Raw genomic sequence first — 24392 nt, forward strand, 5'->3', positions numbered from 1 at the left:
CCTTAATGAGAAACTGCACAGCCATGTGAGAAGTTGAAAAATCCTAGAAACACTAACACACACAAAGTTGGAGAGGCCTGGTCTTTAGGGGTGGCCAGGATGAGGAAAGACGGTGAATATTCAAGTGCAGCCCCTTTTTCAGGGTAAACAAATTCCAAAGCCTTAGCAGTGCAAGGTGGTCAGAGGAAAGGGTAAGCGGGGTTCCCAACAGAGGGAAGGGGGTAGGACTCCATATCAGTCCCTATTCTGGAAGAGCAAGTCAACAAACAAAGGCAAGCTATAAATAAGATGGAGCCACTCTATTTTGAGTGTGTACATGTGCATATTTCTGTCTGTCTGGAGATTAATAGGAGATATGATTATATGGCAGAAAAAAAAATACAGGTGTCATCTAACAGACTGCCAGAAGCAGGACTCATTCCTCTCAGTTATTAACTATTTAGGCCAGTTCACCCAAAAGTAATAGTACTTCCCAGAATTGCAAGGGCACCATCCACAAAACAACTTGGTTATAATTCCGAGAGGCCACACACTACAACATGGTTTACCTGTATCAGAAGCCAGGTCAAGCCCTGGCCGGTTTTGCTCAGCAGTTAGAGCATCGGCCAGCGGACCAAAGGGTCTCGGGTTCCATTTCTGGTCAAAGGCATGTACCTGGGTTGCAGGTTCGATCCCCAGCGCCAGCTGGGGTCCTGCCAGAGGCAACCAATCAAAGTGTCTCTCTCACATCGATGTTTTTCTCTCTCCCCCCCCCCAAGTCCTCTTCCCCCATCCCTTCTAAAAATCAAGGGAGAAAATATCCTCAGGTAAGAATTAACAACAACAAAAGTCTAAAATATATATGACAGAAATAACAACAGATGTAAAGAATATCTTAAGTGTAAGATTTAACTCCAGGTTAAGAATAAAATTTCTGAACAACTTGTATAACATCAAACCAATAAGCAATGAACAAAAATTGTGTCAAAGTTAAATGTAATTAATAAACAGTGATACTACCACCGGAGGGCAGAACTGAGTAATGACGACTGGATTTTCTCTCCCATTTGAAAAATATTAAAAAATCCATCAGAAAACATGAAGGAGCTCTCAAGACACTGGACATCAAGAAAGAAAGAACTCTGAGGGATGGTAAACAAGATGAGCCTATGGCTGCCCCCAGCTTACTGCCGGGAGAAGGTTCCCAAGGCCTGGTGCAAAGGACTCAAACGGGCCAGGATTTCTGAAGAGTTGAAAAGATGAAGCTGAGAGTCCTGGAAGGCCCGAGTTTGTAAAGTGTAATTCCTAAGAAAAGGTAGGTAGAGAGGGAACTCCAGAGATGTACAAGGGTTCCCCTTGTCTAGGAGAATATGGCTCAGTTCACATGTGGGAGAGAACTGCCAGGGCCAGGGAAAGAACCACCCAACAGGCCCAGAGGGAACAATTCCAGGAGCTCACACAAGACGGGGAACAGCGTCTATCCCCTACACGCCAGACTAAATTCATACGGCATTGAGGAGAGGAAAGAAAGTTTTTTTTTACATCAACAGTCCAGTTAAAATTAGCCCTAGAACTAAATGTTGCTTCTGTCCCACGTAAGAAAGTTTAAAAGCAAGGCTCAGGAGGAACAACTGTTTCCAAATGACTTAATCACATACTGGAAGAAAACTCAAAAACATCTATAGAATACAAAAATATCCAGTGCCCAACTAGGTAAAAAAATTAACAGTACCTGGCAACCAACCAAAAACTGCCAGGCATGCAAAGGAGTGAGGAATACAAATCACAAAGAAATATAATGACAGAAGCAGCAGATGACAATAAAACAATTATACCTGTAATCCACATCCTCAATATAGAAGGAAACTGAGCACAACAGACATATAAAATGCAAAGTATAAAACTGTATAGATGGCACTTGCTGGTGTGGCTCAGTTGGCTGGAGCACGTCGCATACACCAAAAAAGGTTGTGGGTTCAATTCTCAGTCAGGGCATATATCTAGATTATGGGTTTGACCCCTGGTTAGGGCATGTACGAGAGGCAACTGATCCATGTTTCTCTCCCACATCAATGTTTCGCTTTTTCTCTCCCCGCCATCTTCTCTCTCTAAAAAAATCAATAAAAACATACCCTCAGGTGAGGATTAAAAAAATAGAAACAAAAAATCCAGTATATATAAATAAAAATTCGATACAGGTCAAAAATGCATAGATATATTGTTAAAGATAGAAACAAAAATTTAAATGGGTGGTAGATTCATGCATGGATTAATTCCTTTTTAAATACTGTTAAAAATAAAAAAGAACGAAACAAAAAAATAGTATAAGGTTAAAAGACAGGAAATAACTCAGTTATAGCTAGTGAGAGTCCCACCAGAATAAACAAACAAAAAAAGTTTATAATAATTCTATAAGCAAGCAACAAGAATCAAGTGTTTTAAAATAGCTACTGTCCTTCAAAGTGTGACATTCCCATACACACAATGTCACAGGCATTGGGCTCACTTGGGGATAATAATGAAGTGTCTTTTTCCTCAGAGTTCAGAACTGGCACATCAGTATGGCAAAGAACTACCTGTCAGAAATCCTAACAACCTAACATTAGTAGACCATTAATTAACAATTTACACACTGTTAACTCATTTCAGTAAAACAGACCACATAACAAGCATGATTTTATAAAGTAAAAGTTAAAGGCATAAAGTAAAATAAAGTTATAAAGAATTAAAATTTAGTACCAAAAAGAAGTCCTACCTTTAATGTTTTGTAGGCACTGCTCATAGTGGTTACACGGTGATTGGAATGATTACCACCCAGCTTACAGAGATGACAAACTGGCCTCCTACATAATTCACAGTACATGTTTATTCTCTCTGTTTCATGTTCTGGGCACATTAAAATCTATTGAGTAAAGAATAAAAGTATGATTAAGGGTCATCATAGCTTGCGGGCACTCAAAGTCCCAAAATAAAAAGATCTACTTTAGAAAATCACTAAATAAAGCCATTTAAATGAATAAAAGTATAAAAAGAAATAAAAGCATTTGGTACAGCATATGAAAATTCTCTATATTACTATTTTTCAATTTCAAATAGTCAATTAAATATGTAGATGTCATTTCACCTAAACTTGGTGATAAGATGGTAAAAATGTCATTTCTATCAGACTTAAGTAGAACGTTTAACCAACCTAGAAAGGTTCTGACCACCCTGACTAGGCAGCTCTTGATCATAATCAATATTTTTATAAGGTACCATAATAAATAACGTATGAGAACCCATAGACTCACAATCCTCACAAGAAATCTGCTCCTAGGAGAGTCTTGGAACATTTTATGATATACCACAGGTTTGCTTTTACATATGAACTGCACACACACTGACCAAATTTAGAAATTGTGTTCTGATTTAAATTTCTATCTTTTACTCAGTAAACTACCATCAGAGGGACATTTGAAGGTTTACACAAAATAACTATTTTCATTCTGAAGGGCAGATTCCTTTAGACTAGTACGTTGATGAAATCAAAAAGGTATCCATGATTCCAACAGTTTGGATTTTAAGCAACTATAACTACTCTGATAATTTTGAAAGAAAAAGAAAAGTCCAATATGAAAAGTCCTAATACCAATGTGCAGGTCCTGGAGGAAAACAACTGAAAAAGATTTCAAATTTTTTAGCATGTCCAAGTTCCTACAAAGAGACTACGTTTAAAATAAAATACAAAGTTTGGCTTTCTATAAGGAATGATCAGGTAGAGATATAAATCTTTTAAAATCTGTGACCTTGAGCTTTAATGATACAGGAACATAACAGAGGATTTAAAACTACCTAATAAATCTTACCATGCTGACATAGTTTTAAAAAAGAGGCACTCAAAACATGGAAGCACAGATTTGGTTTTAATCTACCAGCACACCATACCACTTAATATAATGTAAATACTTAGGTCATAGTTTCAAGATTAACTTTTAAGATTTTTTTCCATTTTTCTACTACAAATTAAAAGGCTCAACAACATAAACAGATGTTCATACTCACACAGTAACTAAGTTGGAAGGAATAAAAACTTTAAGAGGATCAATTAGTTTTTTTAATCTATATAAATCAGAAAGCAGTGTAAGTGAGGATACTAAAATCATTCTGCTTTACAGTCACAGAGCAGGGCAAGCAATACATAAAGTTTTTTTCAGCGTTATTATAGAAATTACCCAGAATATTTAAGAAAGTCAATTCTACTTCAGATACTAAATAGTATATCATGAGCTTCAGAATATTAGTCTGTAATTATACTTATTTATTCATAGTACAATTTTAGCTAACTAAAAATGTCAGGAAAATGTTTTCTAATCAAATCTTTTAGACAATTATGGGTTTATTATATTAAAGCAAAAAAATATTTTCAACTTTAACCATTTTAATCTTTTTTTTTTTCAAATTACAGTTGACATACCTTATTGTATTAGTTTCAGGTGTTTGCCCCATTGATTAGACATTATATAACTTACTTAATAATCATCCAGATAAATCCCACACCCATATGACACCTTACATAGTTATTAGAATATTACTGGCCATATACCCTATGCTGTACTTTACATCCATCCCCATGACTATTCTGTAACAACCAATACTTCTTAATCCCTTCACCTTTTTCACCCATCCCCCCAAGTCCCCTCCCATCTGGCAACCATCAAAAAGTTTTCTATATCTATGAGTCTGTTTCTGCACTGCTTATTCATTTTGTTTTTTAGGTTAAATTGCTGATAGATATGTATTTGTTGCAATTTTGTTGTTTATTTTTTTCTTCTTCTTCTTAAAGAAGACCCTTTTATGTTTCATATAATACTGGTTTGGTGGTGATGAGCTCCTTTAGCTTTTTCTTGTCTAGAAAGCTCTATCTGTCCTTCAATTCTAAATGATAGCTTTGCTGGGTAGAGTAAATTTGACTGTAGTACCTTGGTTTCCAACACTTAAAATGTTTCTTGCCAATCCCTTCTGGCCTGCAAAGTTTCTGTTGAGAAATTAGTTGACAGTTTTATCTGCCACACATGGTGTGGGACCAGCCTGTTCCAAGTCTCCACCCCTCCTAGCAGTCTCAGTGTGGCTTCTTCTTTAATTCCCTAGTTGTAGAACTTCCATTCAGCCAGATTTCAGGCGGTGAATATTATGTTTACCTACAATGCCATCTTGACGGAAGAGCCTAATCATTTTAATCTTAAAGAATACATCTGGGCCCTGGCCGGTTTGGCTTAGCGGTAGAGCTTCAGCCTGCGGTCCAGGGAGGCCTGGGTTCGGTTCCCGCTAAGGGCATGTACCTCAGCTGCAGTTTGTCCCTGGCCCTGGTTGGGTCATGCGGGTGGCAACCACTCGATGTGTCCCTTTCACACTGATGTTTCTCTCTCTCTCTCTCTCTCTCTCCCGCCCGACTCTATCTGAACAAAATACAGAAAAATGTCCTCAGGTGAGGATAAAGACAAAAAAAAATACATCTGGGATCACCTTCCTTCTATTACTTGGAGTTATCATTATGAATATTCATATACTGTGTTGTATTACACTGTACTATAATAGAGTGAACCACAACACCCCCTTCTAACCTATGGGGATATTTAGTAACATACTAAATGACTCCAACTGCTAGGCCTTAATTTGTTGTACCAGCTTTTAAAGTTCTTTTCTTTCTTACTGTCAAATTCTAGACTTGCAATAATTCCTTGTATAATATTAAGTTTGATATGCTAAGAATAAAAACTTCACTTACCTTGGGTCTGAAATTAGTGGTTGGGCCCACGTACTCATGCTGAGCTTTTATAGTACCCCAAGGATGATAAATTTTGAAGCATTCATTGCAGTAGCTTGCACTACAGTCCATGCAACTTTTTGTGGATTCTTGAGGTGGTGGTTTACAAAGGTCACACATAATGGCTGTAGCTGCCCTGGCTGCTTGCCGGTATCTTTCAACAATAGTTTCCAAAGTGAAATTTCTAAACAGACCGTTGATTCCTCGCTCTCCAAGATCCACGTCATGCTCACAGCCAGGGCAAGGAAAAGTAGTAGTCCTAGGGGTCAATGAATTGCGCTTCCAGCCTGTGTAATTAGTGAGTCATTGTTTAGTTACATCAGTAGGAAAATGAATAGAATGAAGAAAAAAGGAGTGATATTTTGTAAAGATATATGTCTATAAATATATTCCAAAACTATAATACTCAAAGTGGCTTCCCTTTGCATCAATTCATCTTATGAAAATGCTTTTTGAAAAAATATTTTGCCTTGGTAACTAAAAGACAGACCCAAGTTATTAAACAGTTATTAAAATCAAAGAGGAAAGGAAAATATTCTTTAGTAAATCCCATATAAAAACCATTTTAATTCAAACAGATATATGGACAAAATATATAATACAATACTACAAAGGGTCAGAAGTTATACAATTATCATTTATAGTTATTTTTATACATCATATCCAAAGGAATTTGACTTGCATTTAAACAAACATAGCACTGGCTGCATGATTAAAAAATGATTCACACATTAAAAAGCAGGAGTCCTTAAACTGGGGCTCTATGAATAGGCTCCAAAGAGCTCCAAATAGTTTTGCAAGCTATTTGAAATTGTACGCAAATTTTGCATTTATATACCTATGGATGTTTTCTGGTTAAATAATTCATAGCTTTTATTAGATTCTCAAAGGAATGTTAACCAAATTGTTAAGAATCACAGCAACAGAGGGTTTCCCACTGTAGTATTGCTTTTTTTCTGGGAAAATTCAGTAAGCAAAAAATCATTTGTTAATTGAGTGCAATCTATAAAATTCAGTAAGCAAAAAATCATTTGTTAATTGAGTGCAATCTATAAGAGTGAAAAGTTCATTCATAGACCTAGAATCTAGTGACTTTAAGAGGGACCAACCATTTAATATCTTCTTATGACCTGAAAAAAAAGAATCATTAAAGTTACTTAATTCAATAAGCCAAAAGATACCCAAGTATTACAAATAATTTTACAGTATATACACAATGACCTTGAATGTCACACTTTAGTTCAGTAATGCCCTCATTTTAACAAATCAAGAAACCAAGACACGACAGTCCTTACCCACAGGTTCACAAGAATCTGGGCTTGTCCATTTAACATAGGAGCATGCATACCATAGTCCCTCCTCTCATTTATAAATCTATTCTTAGAGTATGTAACCTTGGTTGCCCACAAAATAACTACCTAAAAATACAAAATTCTTAAGCTACAGTCTTCTTTCATACTACTATGCATCCAGTACCAAAAATAAATGGTTAAACTAAGTATACCACATTTAGAAAAGGTCTTTAAACAGTTATATTAATATTGCCTTGTGTGGCACATTACTATCATTACTGAAAAGACTGTCTTAAAAATATTTGGCATGATATATGTATGTACAGATAAAATTTGGCGATCATTTCACAATATTATTCATTTACAGTAACTTTACAACATGCTAGATGGCACTGGGCCCTGAAAGCTACTTATGTAAAAATATGCAAAATATTTTTAATATCTCCATTTAAAGATATTTTAACCTTAACATTTTTAAACACACACCAAAAAAGCATACAAAAAGATGCCCCCAAAAATCTGAAAATCCTATATGAAATATATTCTTGTACTAATTCTAAAAACATGCAATACAGTCCAAGATGTTTCACAACACAGCAGGCATATAATGAAATAAGCAGCAAAGCTGTTTTTAAAACACATGCCAATGAAAATTTCATTTAGTGAAAAAACAAGCCAAATAATTCTAGAATTGATACAGTGCAGTGGTCAAGTTTAAGCAAATGGAAATTCACATTTAATTGCATGCTTCCACATATGAACTAGATGATAGAAATTAAAATGGTTAACTAGTCTGAACAGTCAATGTTTTATTTTGTTTTTAAATGGGTTATTATTGGTTTTATGAATTGAAGGTTGTGATCAATTAAGTAATGGGATAAAACAAAATTAAATCATGACAATAAAATCATGCTTTAACAAGTACACTGGTGACACCCAGATTTGGGCTTTCAAAAAAAGAGTTTCATCCCTTTTCTATAAACCTCTTTTAAATTATTTTTATAGCCCTGGCCAGTTTGGCTCAGCGGTTAGAGAGTCGGCCTGTGGTCCAGAGAGACCCGGGTTCGGTTCCCGCTAAGGGCATGTACCTCGGTTGCAGTTTGTCCCTGGCCCTGGATGGTCGTGTGGGTGGCAGCCACTCGATGTGTCCCTTTCACGTCGATGTTTCTCTCTCTCTCTCTCTCTCCCTCTCTCTCCCTCCCACTCTACCTGAACAAAAAATGGAAAAATGTCCTCGGGTGAGGATAAATAAATAAGTAATTTTTATAATAAAAAATAAAGTGTAAAGCATCATACTAAACTTCTTAAACCAGACAAAATAGTAAATCAATTATTACCTTGTCTATTTTTCTAAATAGATCTTAAAAGCTCTCAAATATTTTTACAAATGCTAAAGAATTAATATATTTTATTTCATCTGTCTTTATACTTCTACCATTGTTTTCATAAGAACAAATAACAGAATATATGTTCAGGCAATAAGGAGAACACCTAAGGATATTCTGGGAAGTAATTCTAACGAAAAAAAATCAAGATCTGGAACTAAAAATAGTCAATTTTTTACTCCTTATAGCTGATCTTTCTAATATAGTTAGTAACCATTAGCCAAATGTGGCTATTGAAATTAAATTTAATTCATTTCAGCCCTGGCCAGTGTAGTATGGCTTAGTAGACAGCGTCGGCCCAAGCACCAAAGGGTCAAGAGTTCGATTCCCGGTCAGGGGCACATACCTGGGTTGCAGATTTGATCCCTGGCTCTTGTCAGGACCCATGTTGGAGGCAACCAATCAATGTGTCTCTCTCATATCCATGTTTCTCTCTCTCTCTCTCACTCTCCCCCACTCCTTCTCTTCCACTCTCTCTAAAATTCAATGGAAAAAATACCCTCGGGTGAAGATTAACCAAACAAACAAAATTTTAATTCATTTCAAAGTCTCAAGAGCCACATGTGGCTAGTGGCTACTATACTGTACGGTGCAGGGTCAAACATTTCCATGACTGCAGAAAGTTCCACTGGACAACACTGTTCAATAGCATGATATAATGAAAAAGTAAAGTAATGGCTTAGAAAAGGAAGGAAGCAATGTAGGCCAAGCAATGCATTTTTATGTCAAACTGCATCTGTGGGGCCAATAATATATGCAAATGACTTGAATACTGTCACCTTGAAAAATCAATTCTTCTACCCATACACCTTTATTTCAAAAACAAATTAATCAAGTATAAATCAATACAATTTAAAAATGAAGACTCTAAAAGTTCTTCAAATTGGTTTATAATAAATCTTCCTCTTCCCCCACCAAGTCAGCTTTCAGTCATATGTTTAACATTTAAATATCAAAGACAAAAGAAAGTATTTCAAAACAAAGAAAGTCAAACCATAACAGGTTCAAAAACTCTGCTAGCTGCATCCTCTTCCACATTCTGGAGAAAAACAATTTCCCCAGTTACCACCTGTCAGTCAGTGGACTACCTCCCCACACACGGGACATTCATGTTGGGCTTCTCGGTGTTTGGCAACGGACTGATGTATTATACTACCACCTTAATGTTTCTTTCCACACAGTCTGACTGTCTGATTCCTACCAGTTATATTTAATTTTTGAGTATTATTAGTGTTTTCAACTTGTTTTTCTCAACTACTGCCTTAATCATAAACAGGTAATAAGCAATGAACTTTTAAAAAGCAAATTGCTCCTACCTTTCCTCCTAATTGCTAAATCTCAATATTTAAAATTCTCAGGGACTCACTAAAGCCTGTAAGAGAAATGGTTACATGTGGCTTCTAGAAGTGACTATTATAAGATTTTAAAATCAAGGCATCTAGAGAAAGGTGAGGAAGACAGAAAAGGGATAACATTTCAGATGTTTATTTTCTCCAATAAGATGTAAGGTATCACCAGTATGTCACACAAAAATGTAGCCAATTTTACTTTAAAGGTCAACTGGAGTAAAAAAAAATCTTTTTTGAAATAAGATAGGTTAGCCCAACTTTCATAAAGAATCAAATACTTCAGAAATGCTAAAAAAGCCCTGTGCATTATTTACCCAGGGTAAGACCTCTACGTTACAACTCAAATACTTGAAGCCATTAACAAAAGACACCATAAGCATAAAACAAGCAAAGGCTATGTTTTTAACTACAAAAATTATCAACATTTTTAAGTAAATTTTTAAATAGAGAAGAAAATACTGGCTTATTTGTAGCCCTATGGCTGTTAACATAGTTTTGTTCCACTAAGGAAATGTAAAGAATTTGGGGAATGAGGGCCATCTGTAATAAAATAATAAATAAATAAATAAATAAATAAATAAATAAATAAATAAATAAAATATCAAGAAAATAAAAGGCTAACAGGAGTATGTCATTAAAAAAAAAAAAAATACCTTGTTGTATATGGACAAGATGCAAGCACTAATAATCAGTGCTCCCTTTAAAAACATCAGAATTTGCTTAGAAATTTAGTCCTGTTGACCTTTAAGTCATTCAGCCCAATTTGTTCACTTTCTACAAAATTTTGAAGACTTGACCACTGATGTTTAAAACCTTATCTATACACGTTATTTAAATCTAACACTATACTGCCTGCGGCCACACAAGCAATAAAGCATTTTCTACCTCTCCACCCCAAAGATCTCCGTTGTGATGCTGTGAACAATGAACAGAAAGCTGGATTTAGAATTTAATTTAAAAGAGAAGGTTCACAACTTGTTAACATAAGATAAAGCAGTAACTGTTCTGCACATAATACAATTTTGAATTAACAGTAAAATGAAAATGTGTTTTTCCTGGTACACATGGTATTTATGAAGTTATCACTGTAAAACACCATCCGGCTTATCTTAAAGTTCAGAATTAATCATTACTGGTGCAGCACTTAAGAGACCTACACATTATCTTATATTTGTACTTTTAAACAACCATATTTCTGGTAACCATTGAAAATACAAAGTAAAATCAAGCATTTGTTTGTTTTTCTTACTGATATAAATAACACTGTAAATAAACGTTACTAATATCAATTATATCTTTCTGACAAAAGGGAATACAAAATAGGGGGAAAGTTTACATATATATGACCAAAACTGTACAGTAATATAGCTCTTTTATTTTTACATAATTAAATATGCTATTTTTATATCCACAAATCTTCCTCTCCTATCAAGGCACCTTTTATTTTTAAAATCTGTCAAGTGTCCAATGAAGTCCTATTCTAAGGAATATGTGAGCCAAAAGTTTAAGCCACGTGTCATTTTAAATTTCCCAGTAGCCAAATAAAAAAGAAACAGGTGGAATTCATTTTAATAACATGTTACTTAATCCAATATATCCAAAATACTATCGCTTCAAAACGTAATCAATATAAAAATCAGAGAGAGATTTTATATTCTTTTTTCATTCTAGGAGTTCACAATCCAGTGTGTATTTTACACTTAGAGCACATCTCAATTCAGACTAGAGCATTTCAGTGCTCAACAGCCACACGTGGCTAGTGGCTACTGTACCAGACAGTCCAGTCTAACCCCTTTCTTAAACCAATGGCAAAACTAATTTTTAGAATTCTATTCCTCCCACACCAATTACTCAGAATAGGGTCTCTGGTTTCCTTCTTAAGCATGTCTAAATGATTAAAAAGAAAGAAAAAGAAAACCCAGCCAGGAAAAAAGGGAAAAGTACTTACCATGAATTTATGTTTGAATTTATTCAAAGAAAAGTTATAGGCAAAATCCCCATACATGGAGGATAACTATTTTAAAACTGGTGATCATGAGGTAGGAAATCCTAAAATTTGCATTCATTTGCTAAAAACCATCAGGACTGACTACTATACTTGGAGCCTTCTCACCCTGAGTGCTGTCTATATCTGTTAACTTGCTTTATATGTTCTTGATGTTCTAATTATCGCATCTCTTATGAAGCTTTCTGTACAGTGTTAGCCTATATGCTTCCTTTTTTAAAAAAAAAAAAAGGGGGGGGGGGATGGATCCTGGCTGGTATGGCTCAGTGGTTGAGCGTTGACTCATGCACCAAGAGGTCACCAATTCAATTCCTGGTCAGGGCACATGCCCAGGTTATGGGCCCAATCCCCAGGGGGGGGCATGCAGGAGGCGGCCAATCGATGTTCTCTCTCATTGACGTTTCTGTCTCCCTCTCCCTTCCTCTCTCTCTAAAATCAATAAAGAAAAAATATTTAAAAATAAATAAAAGAGGGATGGGTCTATCTTTTCCATTACTCTTCAGCATTTAACCATGTCTCATAACTAGCAGGTAACTTAAATATTTTACAAATGAATGAATGCAACTGGTACTCAAAAAGGCACATTTCAGCCCTGGCCAGTTTGGCTCAGCGGTTAGAGCGTCGGCCTGCAGTCCGGAGAGACCCGGGTTCGGTTCCCGCTAAGGGCATGTGCCTCGGTTGCAGTTTATTCCCGGCCCTGGTTGGGTCGTGTGGGTGCCAACCACTCGATGTGTCCCTTTCACGTCGATGTTTCTCTCTCTCTCTCTCCCTCCCACTCTATCTGAACAAAATATCAAAAAAAAAATGTCCTCGGGTGAGGACTAAGAAAAAAAGGCACATTTCAGGGGTGGAGAATACATGGAAGATGATATAACTGACTTGACCAACCACCCAAGGCAGAACTCTCCTCTACAATATCTGCAAATGATGGTCACCCATCCATTAAAACTAAGAATCTAAATACTGACGGCCCAAAAGCTGAATGGGTCAGAGTCAAAGATGTGTTTTGGCTACCCTGACCCTGTGTTGGGCTGGCATGGTGTTTTTAAATTATTTGAATTAACTGCCAACATTTAAAAAACAGACTTTGCATCAAAACCACTATCAGATTTTTGTTGGGGAAAAAAAACTGTAAATCTGACAATCTGAAGCCCCAAGCCCATATGATAATTTAGTAGTGCCAAATGGCTACTGCTCTGTTAGACAAGGCATCCATTCTAGTCTCCACAGTTCCAAACCACACCCACTACCTCCAACAGGGTCAGCCTAGAGTCAGTTGGCTGCTGACACTTGAGCTGCTGGTTTTCTTATTGTAGTTAATGAGAAAATAAAATATTTATTGTCTCTATGCCTATATCAAAGAAGTAAAATGAGAGAGGGTCCTGTATGCATTTTCCTGGAGCCTGCTTCATTAATATACCTATTTGGCCCCGGTGCCATCTAAATTTGACCTCTAATTTAAACACTTCTAGTGACAGTGATCTGACAAAATTAGGAAGCCCATTTCATTTTTGGACAGCCTTAGGTATTTGTTTTCTCTCAGGTTACAGTGAAATCTGCCTTCCTATTTCATGTATTCCTTGATCTGGAACCTCTGTCGTGAAGATATACTGTATACTGTTCTCTTCCACAAGACAGCCAACATTTCTGCAGTCATCCCTTCTCCAAGTTAAATATTCTTGCTTCGTATAATTGTTCTTCACTGAAAAGTTTCCTAATTTCTCCCTCACCACATAACCCAACTTAATAGAGTTTTTCCTAAACAAGAGGGAGGAATATCTCAGTAATTCTATTTTTTATCTAGACAGTAAAGTATGGTGGAATAGTTCTCCTATTCTGGGGGGGGGGGGTGCCATTATTATTGAATATATGCATTAGAGCATGTTTTGAACAAATCTTGCAGCAGAGGTTTTTCATTTAACAACCACTCAACACATATTTATTAAACATCTACTGAATACTGTGGTAGGTAAGTTCCCCAAAACAGAAACAGTTCACTATATTTCATTCCTATTTCACATTAATCACATACAAAACTAAACAAATCTTAAGATTAGAAGCCTATATAAAATGCAGGATTTCATACAATACATATGTGAGCTCAATCTAATTATAATCAGAAATACTAGTACACAACTAAAATTCCTTTTAATGGTCTGTGCCAAATATTAGCAGGGATGCCTATTATCCAATGAGGATCTAGAATATTGAGTTTTATCTGGTAGTCTGTTACTGTCTTTCTTCCCCAGTAACTGTCAGTGTACCAGTAACTGGGACACCTAGCAGGGAGGGAAACAAAATTGATGACTTCACAATGAGCATAACCCTCTCTGACCTCATACTCCCTGCACTCCCACAGTTACCTATAATGCTCCTTTTTTGTATACAGTCATTTGCTGCATAACATCATTTTGGTCAGTGACAGACCACATATAGGACAGTGGTCTCATAAGATTATGATGACACTGAAAAATTTCTATCGCCTAGTGACATCATAGCTGCCCTAATGCTGTAACACAATGCATTACATATCTGTGGTGCTGCTGGTGTAACCAAACCTACTGCCAGTCATGTAAAAGTCTAGTACACACAATTATGTAATGGACATAATATTTAATAATGATAATAAATGACCATGGTACTGGTTTATGTATTTATTGTACTATAGTCTTTCTACGTATAAAAAAGTTATCTGTAAAACAGTATGCCATATTATTCCGGCAGTAGCCTCATACATCTCGTGTTTTCCGTGTCTCTCGATTGCATCATTATCTCTGGTACTTCATTCAATCTCATGTTGTTTTGCACAGTAACATTCTGTACAGGCCTACAGCCTAGGAGCAATAGGCTCTACCATACAGCCCAGATGTGTAGTAGGCTTGTGTAAGTACACTCTATGATGTTCACAGCCACTAAATCGCCTGATGAGGGCTTTGAGTATGTATTCCCGTCATTAGGTGGCACATGACTGTATATGTATAATTTCTGTATGTGTAAAATATCTCAGCGATTACCATTTAAAGAAAAATACATATTTTTTAAATAGCATAATACTAGTCTTACAACAAATCTACTCTTATCCACTCTCTGATGGAGCACTCTATGGGCCAAAAAAAGATGACATTCTCCAAAATGTAAATAAGGAGAGAATCTTTTCTGATAAGAAAAGGTTTTTTTTTAAATAAGATTAAAAAAGTTACTCCTATGCTATAAGAGGAAGAAATAGATAGAGTGGAGAAAAGGATTAAACTTAAAACCTCGAAGCCCAAATTGGGCAGAGCTGAAGCCCTGAAGTCTGGTGCTTATGGCCACTCAAACACTCTCTCGGTACAAAGAAGGTGCCCAACACGATGCTGTGGTATTTCTACCAAGGCCTCCCCTCAGTCCTCACTGCTGACTTTGGCCTTTAATTTTTCAGTGGTCCTGTTTCCAGTAATTTCAAATTAATTTAGATCAACATTAATCCTACTATGGATGTCCAAAATAAGTAACACTATCCCAACAGGAAGCAATTTAAACATTAGCTATATAATAAAAGTACAGTATATGTGCTATTATTCTCATTAGATCTACTTCTATCATTACTACAGAATTCCACTACTATTTAATGAATGTTCAAAATCCTTATTTTTAAAATTAAAAATGGCTGAAGAAAATAAAATCCTCAGGTGGAATAAAATGATAAGAAGTAATTCCTTTAAAAAAGTCCTTTAGGACTAGCCAGCATGTAGTCTCATCACTTAATCTGCATATTTATTTACAAATTACCATGTACAGATGTTTTCCTAGTAAACACTTCAGTAGTCCATTACTTTATACCTCTTGTAAAGGATATCACTCTTTCTAAAAGACACAGTTAAAGGTTTTAACACAAAATTGCTGTTCAATATTCAACTTTAAATGCATACCAAAAGACAAGAGTTCATTTTGATATTTTAAAAGGGGGAGGGATTCTTGTATAAGTACAGTTTTAATTTATTCACCTGGAAAGATTAACCCTGAAAACAACAGAAATAATACCCCTTCCACTGTCATCAGTGAAATTCCCCAACCCCAAGGTTCTACCACATACCTGGTCTGTTAATCCTGTCAATTTTATCCATGCTAGGGGAGGGGACCCAAAGTCGAGGACTGCTTGGATTGGAGTTGTCTGATCCCATGTCATTGCATGAATCATCAAGTGTCAGTAAGAGTTCTTTCACGCACTTATGACAAATACTATGTTGACAAGGGAGAATCAACGGGTGGGTAAACAGCTCCTTGCATGCTGGGCAAATGAGCTCTCTTTCGATATTCTTAATGGTAACCTTAAATTGGGGGGAAAAAAAAGAAATCAGAATCAAAGGCTCTTAGTGGGTAAATATGTTAACATATTTATACCTCTTATAGAAGTACATGTGTTTACTTTTCCAAAAATAAACAGAGTTTTAAAAATCTGAAGTTCCTTTTTGGCTATAATTACTACACCATCAACCTCCCTCTCAGTACCCAGTAGCTTAGAACTGAAATGACATCAGATGGCAAAAACAGAAATTTAAGAAAAACTAGCAGAAAATATTAGGGGACCATAATATTTCATCAATTATGAAGCTATTCAAACCATCATTAATTTACTAATTTAGGACTTCAGTAAAATTCTAAAAGCAGATTCCTTCAATAAAAACTATTATAGCACTAAGAATAAGGCTGTTTTCCTATTCAGCACATTAACTTTGTGAGTAGCAAATAATAAGAGCTGGTCAAAACTAGGTTACCTAGTACATCCATGGAACCCTACTTGAAATCTATTGACAAGTTGAATTATCAGCAATTTTCTACATTAAATGTGACCATTTTTCATATGCTACAACTGTAATGTAGGTAAAATGCTTGAGGTTCTCATGCTACATAAATATCAAAGCAGTTATCTTAAAAGCACTTTATAAATATTAAAAGGGTATAGAGGATTAGAAGGCACCATTATAAGTGCTTTCAATACTACAAGCTTGAGTTATTTTCAATGAGAAACATTCAGACTCTTATCACAACTAAAAGGGTTTGATAACCTCATACCAGTTTTTCCATCTTTTCCCTAAGGTGGTTTTCTTCCCCACGTATACCAAATTTCAAGGGCTATGAATCCCCACAATTTTGGTGATAGTCCAACTTTAAAGTACTCATAACCTTTTACCGTCATTTCAACTACCAGAAATACACAGAAAATTAAAATTGAATTAAGTCACTTATTTTAATTAAATAAAAATGTGTGCCATTCTACTCCCCCTAAAGTGACACAAAGTGCTTTAATCCCTGACAATAGCACTACAGCCAACTGGCTCAATGAGTCTTTGTGGTGTTTCTTGCTGCATCACTCACTAAATACAGGGTGGGCCAAAAGTAGGTTTACTGTTGAGAGTACATAAAACAATTTATTCTTCTATTATAATTTATTAGTTATTGTATAATTTTCCATACGAACAACTGCAAACTTGCTTTTGCCCCACCCTGTATTTAATAAAAGCCCACATTATGTCACAATTTGAGTAAATTTGGAAGACAGCCACACCTCACAATTCACATCAAAGAATACAGAATATTTACATGCTATCTCATTTCACACGAAAACTGACACTTAATTAGAAGGAAAATATTGTCCTGAATATCCAAAATAGGTTTTCACATCCCATTTTATGGGAGGTTTACCTCCCACTAAAAGATCTAAACTCATTTCCATTTTTCTTGTACATAAAGTAGTACATAAGCTCTTTAAGCACGACAGATATAATTTTTACCCAGAAGTTAAATTCGTGTTCATTTTACATTCATTGAATGGAAACAATCTTATTAAGAGAAATGTGATGTGGTGGTTCCCAAAATTAAGCGGTTTCAAAACAAATGAGGTTCGACAGAAAGCTAACAGGTTTTTAAGAATAGCCTATCCAACCCCTTCAAATAAAACCACTGGACCCCGACAGGTGGCAGAGCCGGAGAGGAGCCTTTCCGCGGCCAAGGCCGGCCGGACCGGGCCGAGCGCAGAGGTCCTGCTGGAACTCGAGCGCCGACCCGCCGCGCTCCCAGACAAAGGGCGGCGGGACACGCGCCCCGAGCCGCCAAAGGCACCAGATTCCCTGAAGTGAATTCATTCTAGAACCTGAACCCCATTAAAGAGTCCCGCCCGGATTCCCCCAGGTGCTCAGAGGAGGGATAACCGCACCCCAGCGGCGCCCTCTTCCGGGCCCAGGTAACCCGGAGTCCGACCCTCCGAGGGGTAGAAGGGGGCGCGCCGGATTGCGGAAGCCAGGACCGGGAAGGCGAAGAGGAAGCGGGGCCACCACAAGGCAGCCTTCGCTTCTCCGCAGAAGTGGCTCCCTCCCAGCGGGGCGCAGAAGGAAGAGACCCAGGGGCCCCGGCGCGTCTCCATCCGGGCGCGGGGCGGCCGCACCTGTGCCCCACTCACCGGCGCGTCTGAACCATCCCCCTCCATGCTAGCCTTCTGCCAGGTGTCATCAACGGCCGGGGCCAAATGGGCAGACGAGCGCCAGGCAGGGTCTGGTGGGCGGGTCCCTGCGTTGGCCGTGGAGCCTCGCTGCGAGCCGGAGGGCGAGCGGGTGAGCCGGACCCGGCCAGCGGACCGACGTGACCAGAGGCCAGGGCGCACGAGAGCACAGGCGCAGAGAGGAGCTTTACTCCCTGCGACGGCCCCGGAAACTCGCGCCGCTGCCGGCTGTGGCAGCTCCTGCGGACTGCGGCTGGGCGGGCGGCCGCTCGGGGACAGGGCGCGAGCGTCTCGGAGGGGCGGGGCGAGGCCGAGGCGGGGGCGGCACCATCACCCGAGCAACTGCGCCCACCGCACAAAGGAGGAGGGGCTGCGGGCGGGGCGTGGCCACAGGGCGGCGGAGCGGCAGGGCCGGGGTGTGGCTCGCGGCGGGGTCTCGCCCCCTCGGCCCCTCACCACCAGCCGGGCTCGGTCGGCGCACCTGCGGGGTATGAAGCCCGGGAGGGGCGGAAGTGAGGGCGCAGCCGAAGCTGAGCGCAGCGCAGGGGCGGGCCGGGGCGGCGTGCTGCGGCGCGGCCGACTGCAGCCCTGGCCTCTGGCCCCGGCGGCCCCCTGTGCTTCCCTTTGCTTTTCTAGGTCTTTGGTAAAGCGCGGCGCCAACCGGCACAGACAAGTCACATTTCCTCACTAAACGGGGCGGCGAGGCGCGGGGGCGCCTGTGCCGTCGCACCAAGCCCCGCAGAACCCCGCGCTGCGGAGGCGATCAGGGCGAGACCCCGGCCACCCCACCCGTGCCCACGCCGGGGGTTCCCCTAGTGGATCCCTGTCCCCGCCCCGCTCTCCTTCCCTTCCGGCCATATTCCTAGGGTGAACTTCAGCCCCTGGCTGGTCACCAACTACTCATATTCCGCTTTTTGCTTCTGCTTTTCCACACGCACGCGTTCTTGCCAAGTGGAGCGAGGACAGACCACTTAGTAGGGGTCCCTCTCCTGGGTGCTGGACAGGGACTGAATTCAAGAGACAGCAGCTAGGGAGCGCCCGCCCCGCCTAGTGTCGGTGCCCTGCCTCCGCCCTCGCAGCTGCTCTGCGGTCCCCCCACCCCACCCCCGGGGACAGAGGGCGCGGGGAGATCGGGACAGCTGGTCCAGAGTTGCTCGGCACTCGTGTGCCCACGTGGTGGGCGCCAGCCGAGGGTTAAGACGCGGCTTCATATCCGGGATTAGGACTGTAAAATTCACCTGCCAAGGCTCAAGCGCGTTTCCTCTGTGTTGTTTTTAAGGCAAATGGAAAACAATTTAATCTGGGAATGTTGGAAGCCGTATTATTAGATCACGCCACCGCCTTCCCGGCTGACTAATTCCATCTTTATGTATAGACTGAGAAAACAGGGTCTCTGAACAGCTAGGTGAAGACCACAGAGCTGCAGCGCGGCATCCCCGTTAGGTTTTGAAATGCTTCCCACTTGATTTCATATTTGGGAGAACTCTCGCTGTGGAAAGTTCTGCTGTCTTCCCACAGCACTGTCAGCAGCGGTAGCCTTTTCTCCAGCCCGGCAATTAAATAACAGTGTAGCAGTGTAGAATTAAGAACAGCAAGGGACCAAAGCAATTGTCTTTAATGGAAACCCTCAATATACAAATGAGGTGTGGAGGGGATGAACGCCTTGCCAAGTAATGACTGGACTTTTCTGACCCGCATTAAGGTCTGTTGCGTGGCCCCACATGCTGGAGTTGAGGCTGCGTTCTTCCCACAGGTTCAGGAGGAAAATAAGAGTGCCTGCAAAATTTAGTTACATATAACATGTACTAAACCATGTTCCCATATACAGTTTTAAAAGCTCAACCATTAAAAAGCATTATAAATCAGTTTTTGTTTTTAATACTGGCCTTTGGGTCAAATAATTCCCCTCTGGCTGTAATCTCACATCAGCACACTAAAATAGCACTTTGGCCCAAAACTAAAAGTTAACAGAGTAAAAGAGATTAGAAGTCTTCATTAACATGAACTAAAGATAAAACTTGTGTAGACAATATTTGGCTGAAAATAAATTTGAAAGCCCTTTCATTATGCAAACCAAACTTCAATGAGATGTCATTTTCCACCTTATGTTAATACACATGACAAGAACGTGGGGAACTAGACACTTTCAAACTTGTTTTTTGTGACCCTGCAAATTGGTACGGCTTATTTGAAGGGAAATTTTGCAAGTCCTATAAAAAAATTGTACCTTGTTGAAGCAATTATAAGAATTTTCCCACTGAAAGACTTACATGTGTGTACAAAAACGTGTACATTGATCTTAATTGGGACCTTATTTATAGAAACTAAATTTCTATTCTCCATAATGTACATCCATAACATGGAATATTATACAGCAGTTAAAATGATTTTAAATCACTCTATTTTAGAATCCTTTCTCATCAGTGCATGTAAACAGATTTGAATGTTTGAGGTGGGGGGGCAGACAGCAAAACTTGTAACACAAAATGAGTCCACTCTGGTATGGAGGGCCTGGGATACCATGCTTCTTTTCTGTAGATGTTGGGAAGCGTTTGTAGGCTTTTAAATGGGAATGACAGGAAATACCTGTATTGTTCTTTTTTAAAAAATCATTATTCCTCTAATTTGCATTACAGATGCTATCACTTGATGCCTACCCAGCCCTCTTTAGTTTGGAGTATGCTGACACCTCCTTTTCTAATAGTTTCTTTAAAATATGGGTTAAAATTCAACACAAGGAAGCTTATTATTCCACACCTAACACCACCCCTCTCCACCACCACCACCACCACCAAGTCCACAGACCTTCAGCACTCTTGCCTACACTATGATATCTTATACTTGTTGGTGTGGCTAATTGCTCTTGTCTCGAATCTATCTACTTCATGAAGTCCAAAAGGTCAAGAAAGGATGTCATTAATTTTATCCTAGTTCTCCTGCCAAAAACCCCACTCCCCACTGCACTCCACCCCACGCACATACACCACACACACACAAACACACACACACACACACACACACACACCATTCAGGTTTGGTAAAAACAGAGGCTCAATAAATATTTGTTACCTGACATTAAAACATAAACTTGTCACCCTTTAGGTTATACTCTAGTCAGTAAACTGACCCCGTCTTTTTCCATACTGACTCTTAATACCCTACAAGAGATTAAATTACTGGCGAAATCCTAATGAGCATGGTGCATATTTCAGTAAGTGCTGTGAGGCACCACTGGACTTAGGGGAAATAAGGAAGCTGGCAATGTAGTAAATCACAGGGTTTCACAGCGATTGGCACATGCATTGTCTATGCTGATGGGTATCAGAAGGTTATAGGTGAAGGGACAATAAATGGCATTTATCAGTTATTAACCCAAGCCTCTGACATGCCAAGCTCACCTGTCATAACATGTTTCTATGGGAACAACCTCAGGGGAAGGAGTCCAGTGAGCCAGGAAGTTCAGATTTCCGTTGCTGAGCCAAATCCTGCTCATCTTTCAAGCTGCAGATCTACAGCCTCCTTCCTCATTAGTCTAGTTTTCACTGATTAGCTCTCCTTACTCTGAACTCCTTTAGCACTTCGAGTCTTACCACTTACTTTAATATGACTCTATACTCTCATTTTGTACACTAATGTTTGATGTTTTATAAGCCTTATCTTCCCATTCATTTAAGCTTTCGTTTGTTTTTTACTTTGTTGTTGTTGTTGGTAAACCCACCAACTAGCTTTAATTTTTTTTTTTAAGAGAAACATCAACCTGTTATTCCCCTTATTTATGCATTTACTGGTTTACTCTTATGTGCGCCCTGACTGGGGATCAAACCCACAACCTTAGCATATCAGATTGACACTCCAACCAACTGACCTACCCAGTCAGGGCTAAGCTTTTGTTTGCTTTAAGAGAAAATCCAGTAGGCATTTATCTGCTAAATGGTAGCACCAGACCAACAATTTGAAATTTAATAAGAGGAACACAGTGCTGCTCTGGCAGGCATTTTTCCATTAATGGCAGGCGTATATAGGCTGCAAGACTGGTAAGCAAAGAGGTCTCTTGGGCACCTTGAGGTGATCACTACTGGTATTTAGAAGTTGTTAGCAGGTCCCTTTTGACAGTATGTTATTATTCCTACATTTAGAGTGGCCAGGTTTAGCAAATAAAAATAGCATAGAAACCCTGTTAAATTTGATTTTCAGATACATATGAAGTATAAGTTTGTCCCAGGTATTGTATGTCCCAGATATTTTATCTGGCAACTCTATTTCCACTCGCTAATGATCAGTTTGGATATAATGTGTCTCAAGACCCAACCCTGTTGTTGTAGTAGCTAGATGCAAGAGCTTTGATTTATTAAGGGCCTACTATGTGCCAATAAGAGTATCAAGAACTTTGCAGAAAATATTCACTTAAGCCTTCCCATAACCCAATAACCCTGTGAAATAGGTACATTCCCTTCAGAGGGAATATGTAGCAACCACAACTCCTCCCTACCTCCTACCTACAGATTAAGTAGTACTCTCAAGGTCACATGATTAGATACCAAAGAGCCAGATTCAAATCTGAATCTCACTCCAGCATCCCTGCTGCAATGCCCACAGGTTAAGTATAAAACATGAAATTTACAATTTCATAAAAAATCTCATTTAAACTTTCTTTTACAAAGTAGTTTAAGAGATGTTTTTTCCCCCAAATTATCTTTTGAACTAGGTAGTAAAAACACCAGAGGACAATTATAACAATATTTATGAAACAGCTATTTTCAAATGATATTGCATCAGTCTAAATCTTCTGTTTGCCTTCCGTAACCCCCTAACACACACATTTTACCCAAGCTCAATATATAAAGACTACTTTGCAGTGAACATAACCTTAGAATTATCACCCAGTTTAGATTTCAGTTGTGTCAGCAACTATCTATTGAGCCTTATTCTTTCAGTGTATAAGTATGTTCTTGTTTTAAAATAAATTTAAACTTATAAAAGTTCTTGAATTTTTTTGTGCCTAAAAGATGTTCAAAGTTAAAAGTAATAATTCACCAAGTAATGGAATCATTGCCTGTTTCTCTATCAAAATTAAATGTAACATTCCAAAGCTTCTTTTATTGTACTCTATGGAAGTGTCTAAAACAGTAACTATTGAACTACAAGAAACAAGAAATACTTTCTGGCTATTTAACATAAATATAACTATGTAAAATACTAAATAAAAAAGGTATACCAAATTTAAATTCTTCAATGTTCTTTGTCATCAAATCTTCATTATATGATTCCAGAAGAGTGTATAATAATGTGAAGGGAAGAGGTGTATGAACATGATAAAAAAAAATTTTTAAAAATTAGTATGGCAAATCATTCTACAGACCAATAGATATTAACCACAGATTGGAAAGCTCTCTTTTAAACCAAAGAGACAAGTTAAAAAAGAAACAGAAAGGAGCTTCCAGAAACACAAATTTCTCTGATGGTGAAATATAAGGAATTCCATTTACATTGATTTTTAAACCTCTTAAGAATTATCACAGGCATTAACTATACATAGAGTGTATTGTTTGCTGAGCAGAAAGACCACACTAGTAGAGATCACTGTGTGCTTTAAATATTAAAGTAATCATCACAGTGAAGTAAAATAAGCTGATCAAGTTTGTCATATGGGTTTTAGGTTACCCTAAGATGAAAGGCTCACCTCCCACATTCAAAGAACAAACAATAAGCTGATTTAATTTAAAATAGACACACGGCAAATGGCTGCCACAGGAGGAGGCAGTGGATTGGAAGTGGGAATGAAATTCAACCTTTTGCTCTGTAAAACTTCCTGAAAAGGTTGAATATTTTTGAACGAGCACATATTAATTTTGTAAAATGTTAAAGCCATCAGAGAAAAGTGAAAGAAATTATAATAATGGTCAACCCACTGGTCTCAACTTTGAAAGGAAGGAAGGGAGAGGAAAAGGGCCAGAGGATAACTGTCCTCTGCTCACCATTAACTCAGCCAATTTGGTCTAATTAGACCAGTTTCACATTATTCTTTACATTACAGACCTGAACTACAAAGTGGAACCTAACTCCTCAGAGGAAAATAAAGCAAGCAAATCTCAAAACTACTATGC

The 24392-nt window shown here is 38.5% G+C and overlaps 1 protein-coding gene across 4 annotated transcripts in view; it reads right to left on the minus strand.

Annotated features, from left to right (window-relative positions):
- TRIM36 (tripartite motif containing 36) overlaps positions 1–24392 on the minus strand; it is a 49515-nt gene that overhangs the window by 22680 nt on the left and 2443 nt on the right. The window contains exons 1-6 of one of the 4 annotated variants that reach the window (XM_036279544.1): positions 18250–18339; positions 15886–16120; positions 10694–10723; positions 6892–6912; positions 5744–6069; positions 2735–2881 (exon numbers count right to left, since the gene is read on the minus strand). In XM_036279544.1, the coding sequence (XP_036135437.1) occupies positions 2735–2881; positions 5744–6069; positions 6892–6912; positions 10694–10723; positions 15886–16120; positions 18250–18276 (786 nt within the window). In that variant the 5' untranslated portion in view covers positions 18277–18339. Of the gene's footprint in view, positions 1–2734; positions 2882–5743; positions 6070–6891; positions 6913–10693; positions 10724–15885; positions 16121–18249; positions 18340–24392 lie in introns of those variants that run through there. The other 3 variants (XM_036279543.1, XM_036279542.1, XM_036279545.1) reach the window with 3 other exon arrangements.

The sequence above is a fragment of the Molossus molossus genome, unplaced genomic scaffold, assembly GCF_014108415.1.
Source record: "Molossus molossus isolate mMolMol1 unplaced genomic scaffold, mMolMol1.p scaffold_m16_p_3, whole genome shotgun sequence".
NCBI lineage: Eukaryota > Metazoa > Chordata > Mammalia > Chiroptera > Molossidae > Molossus > Molossus molossus.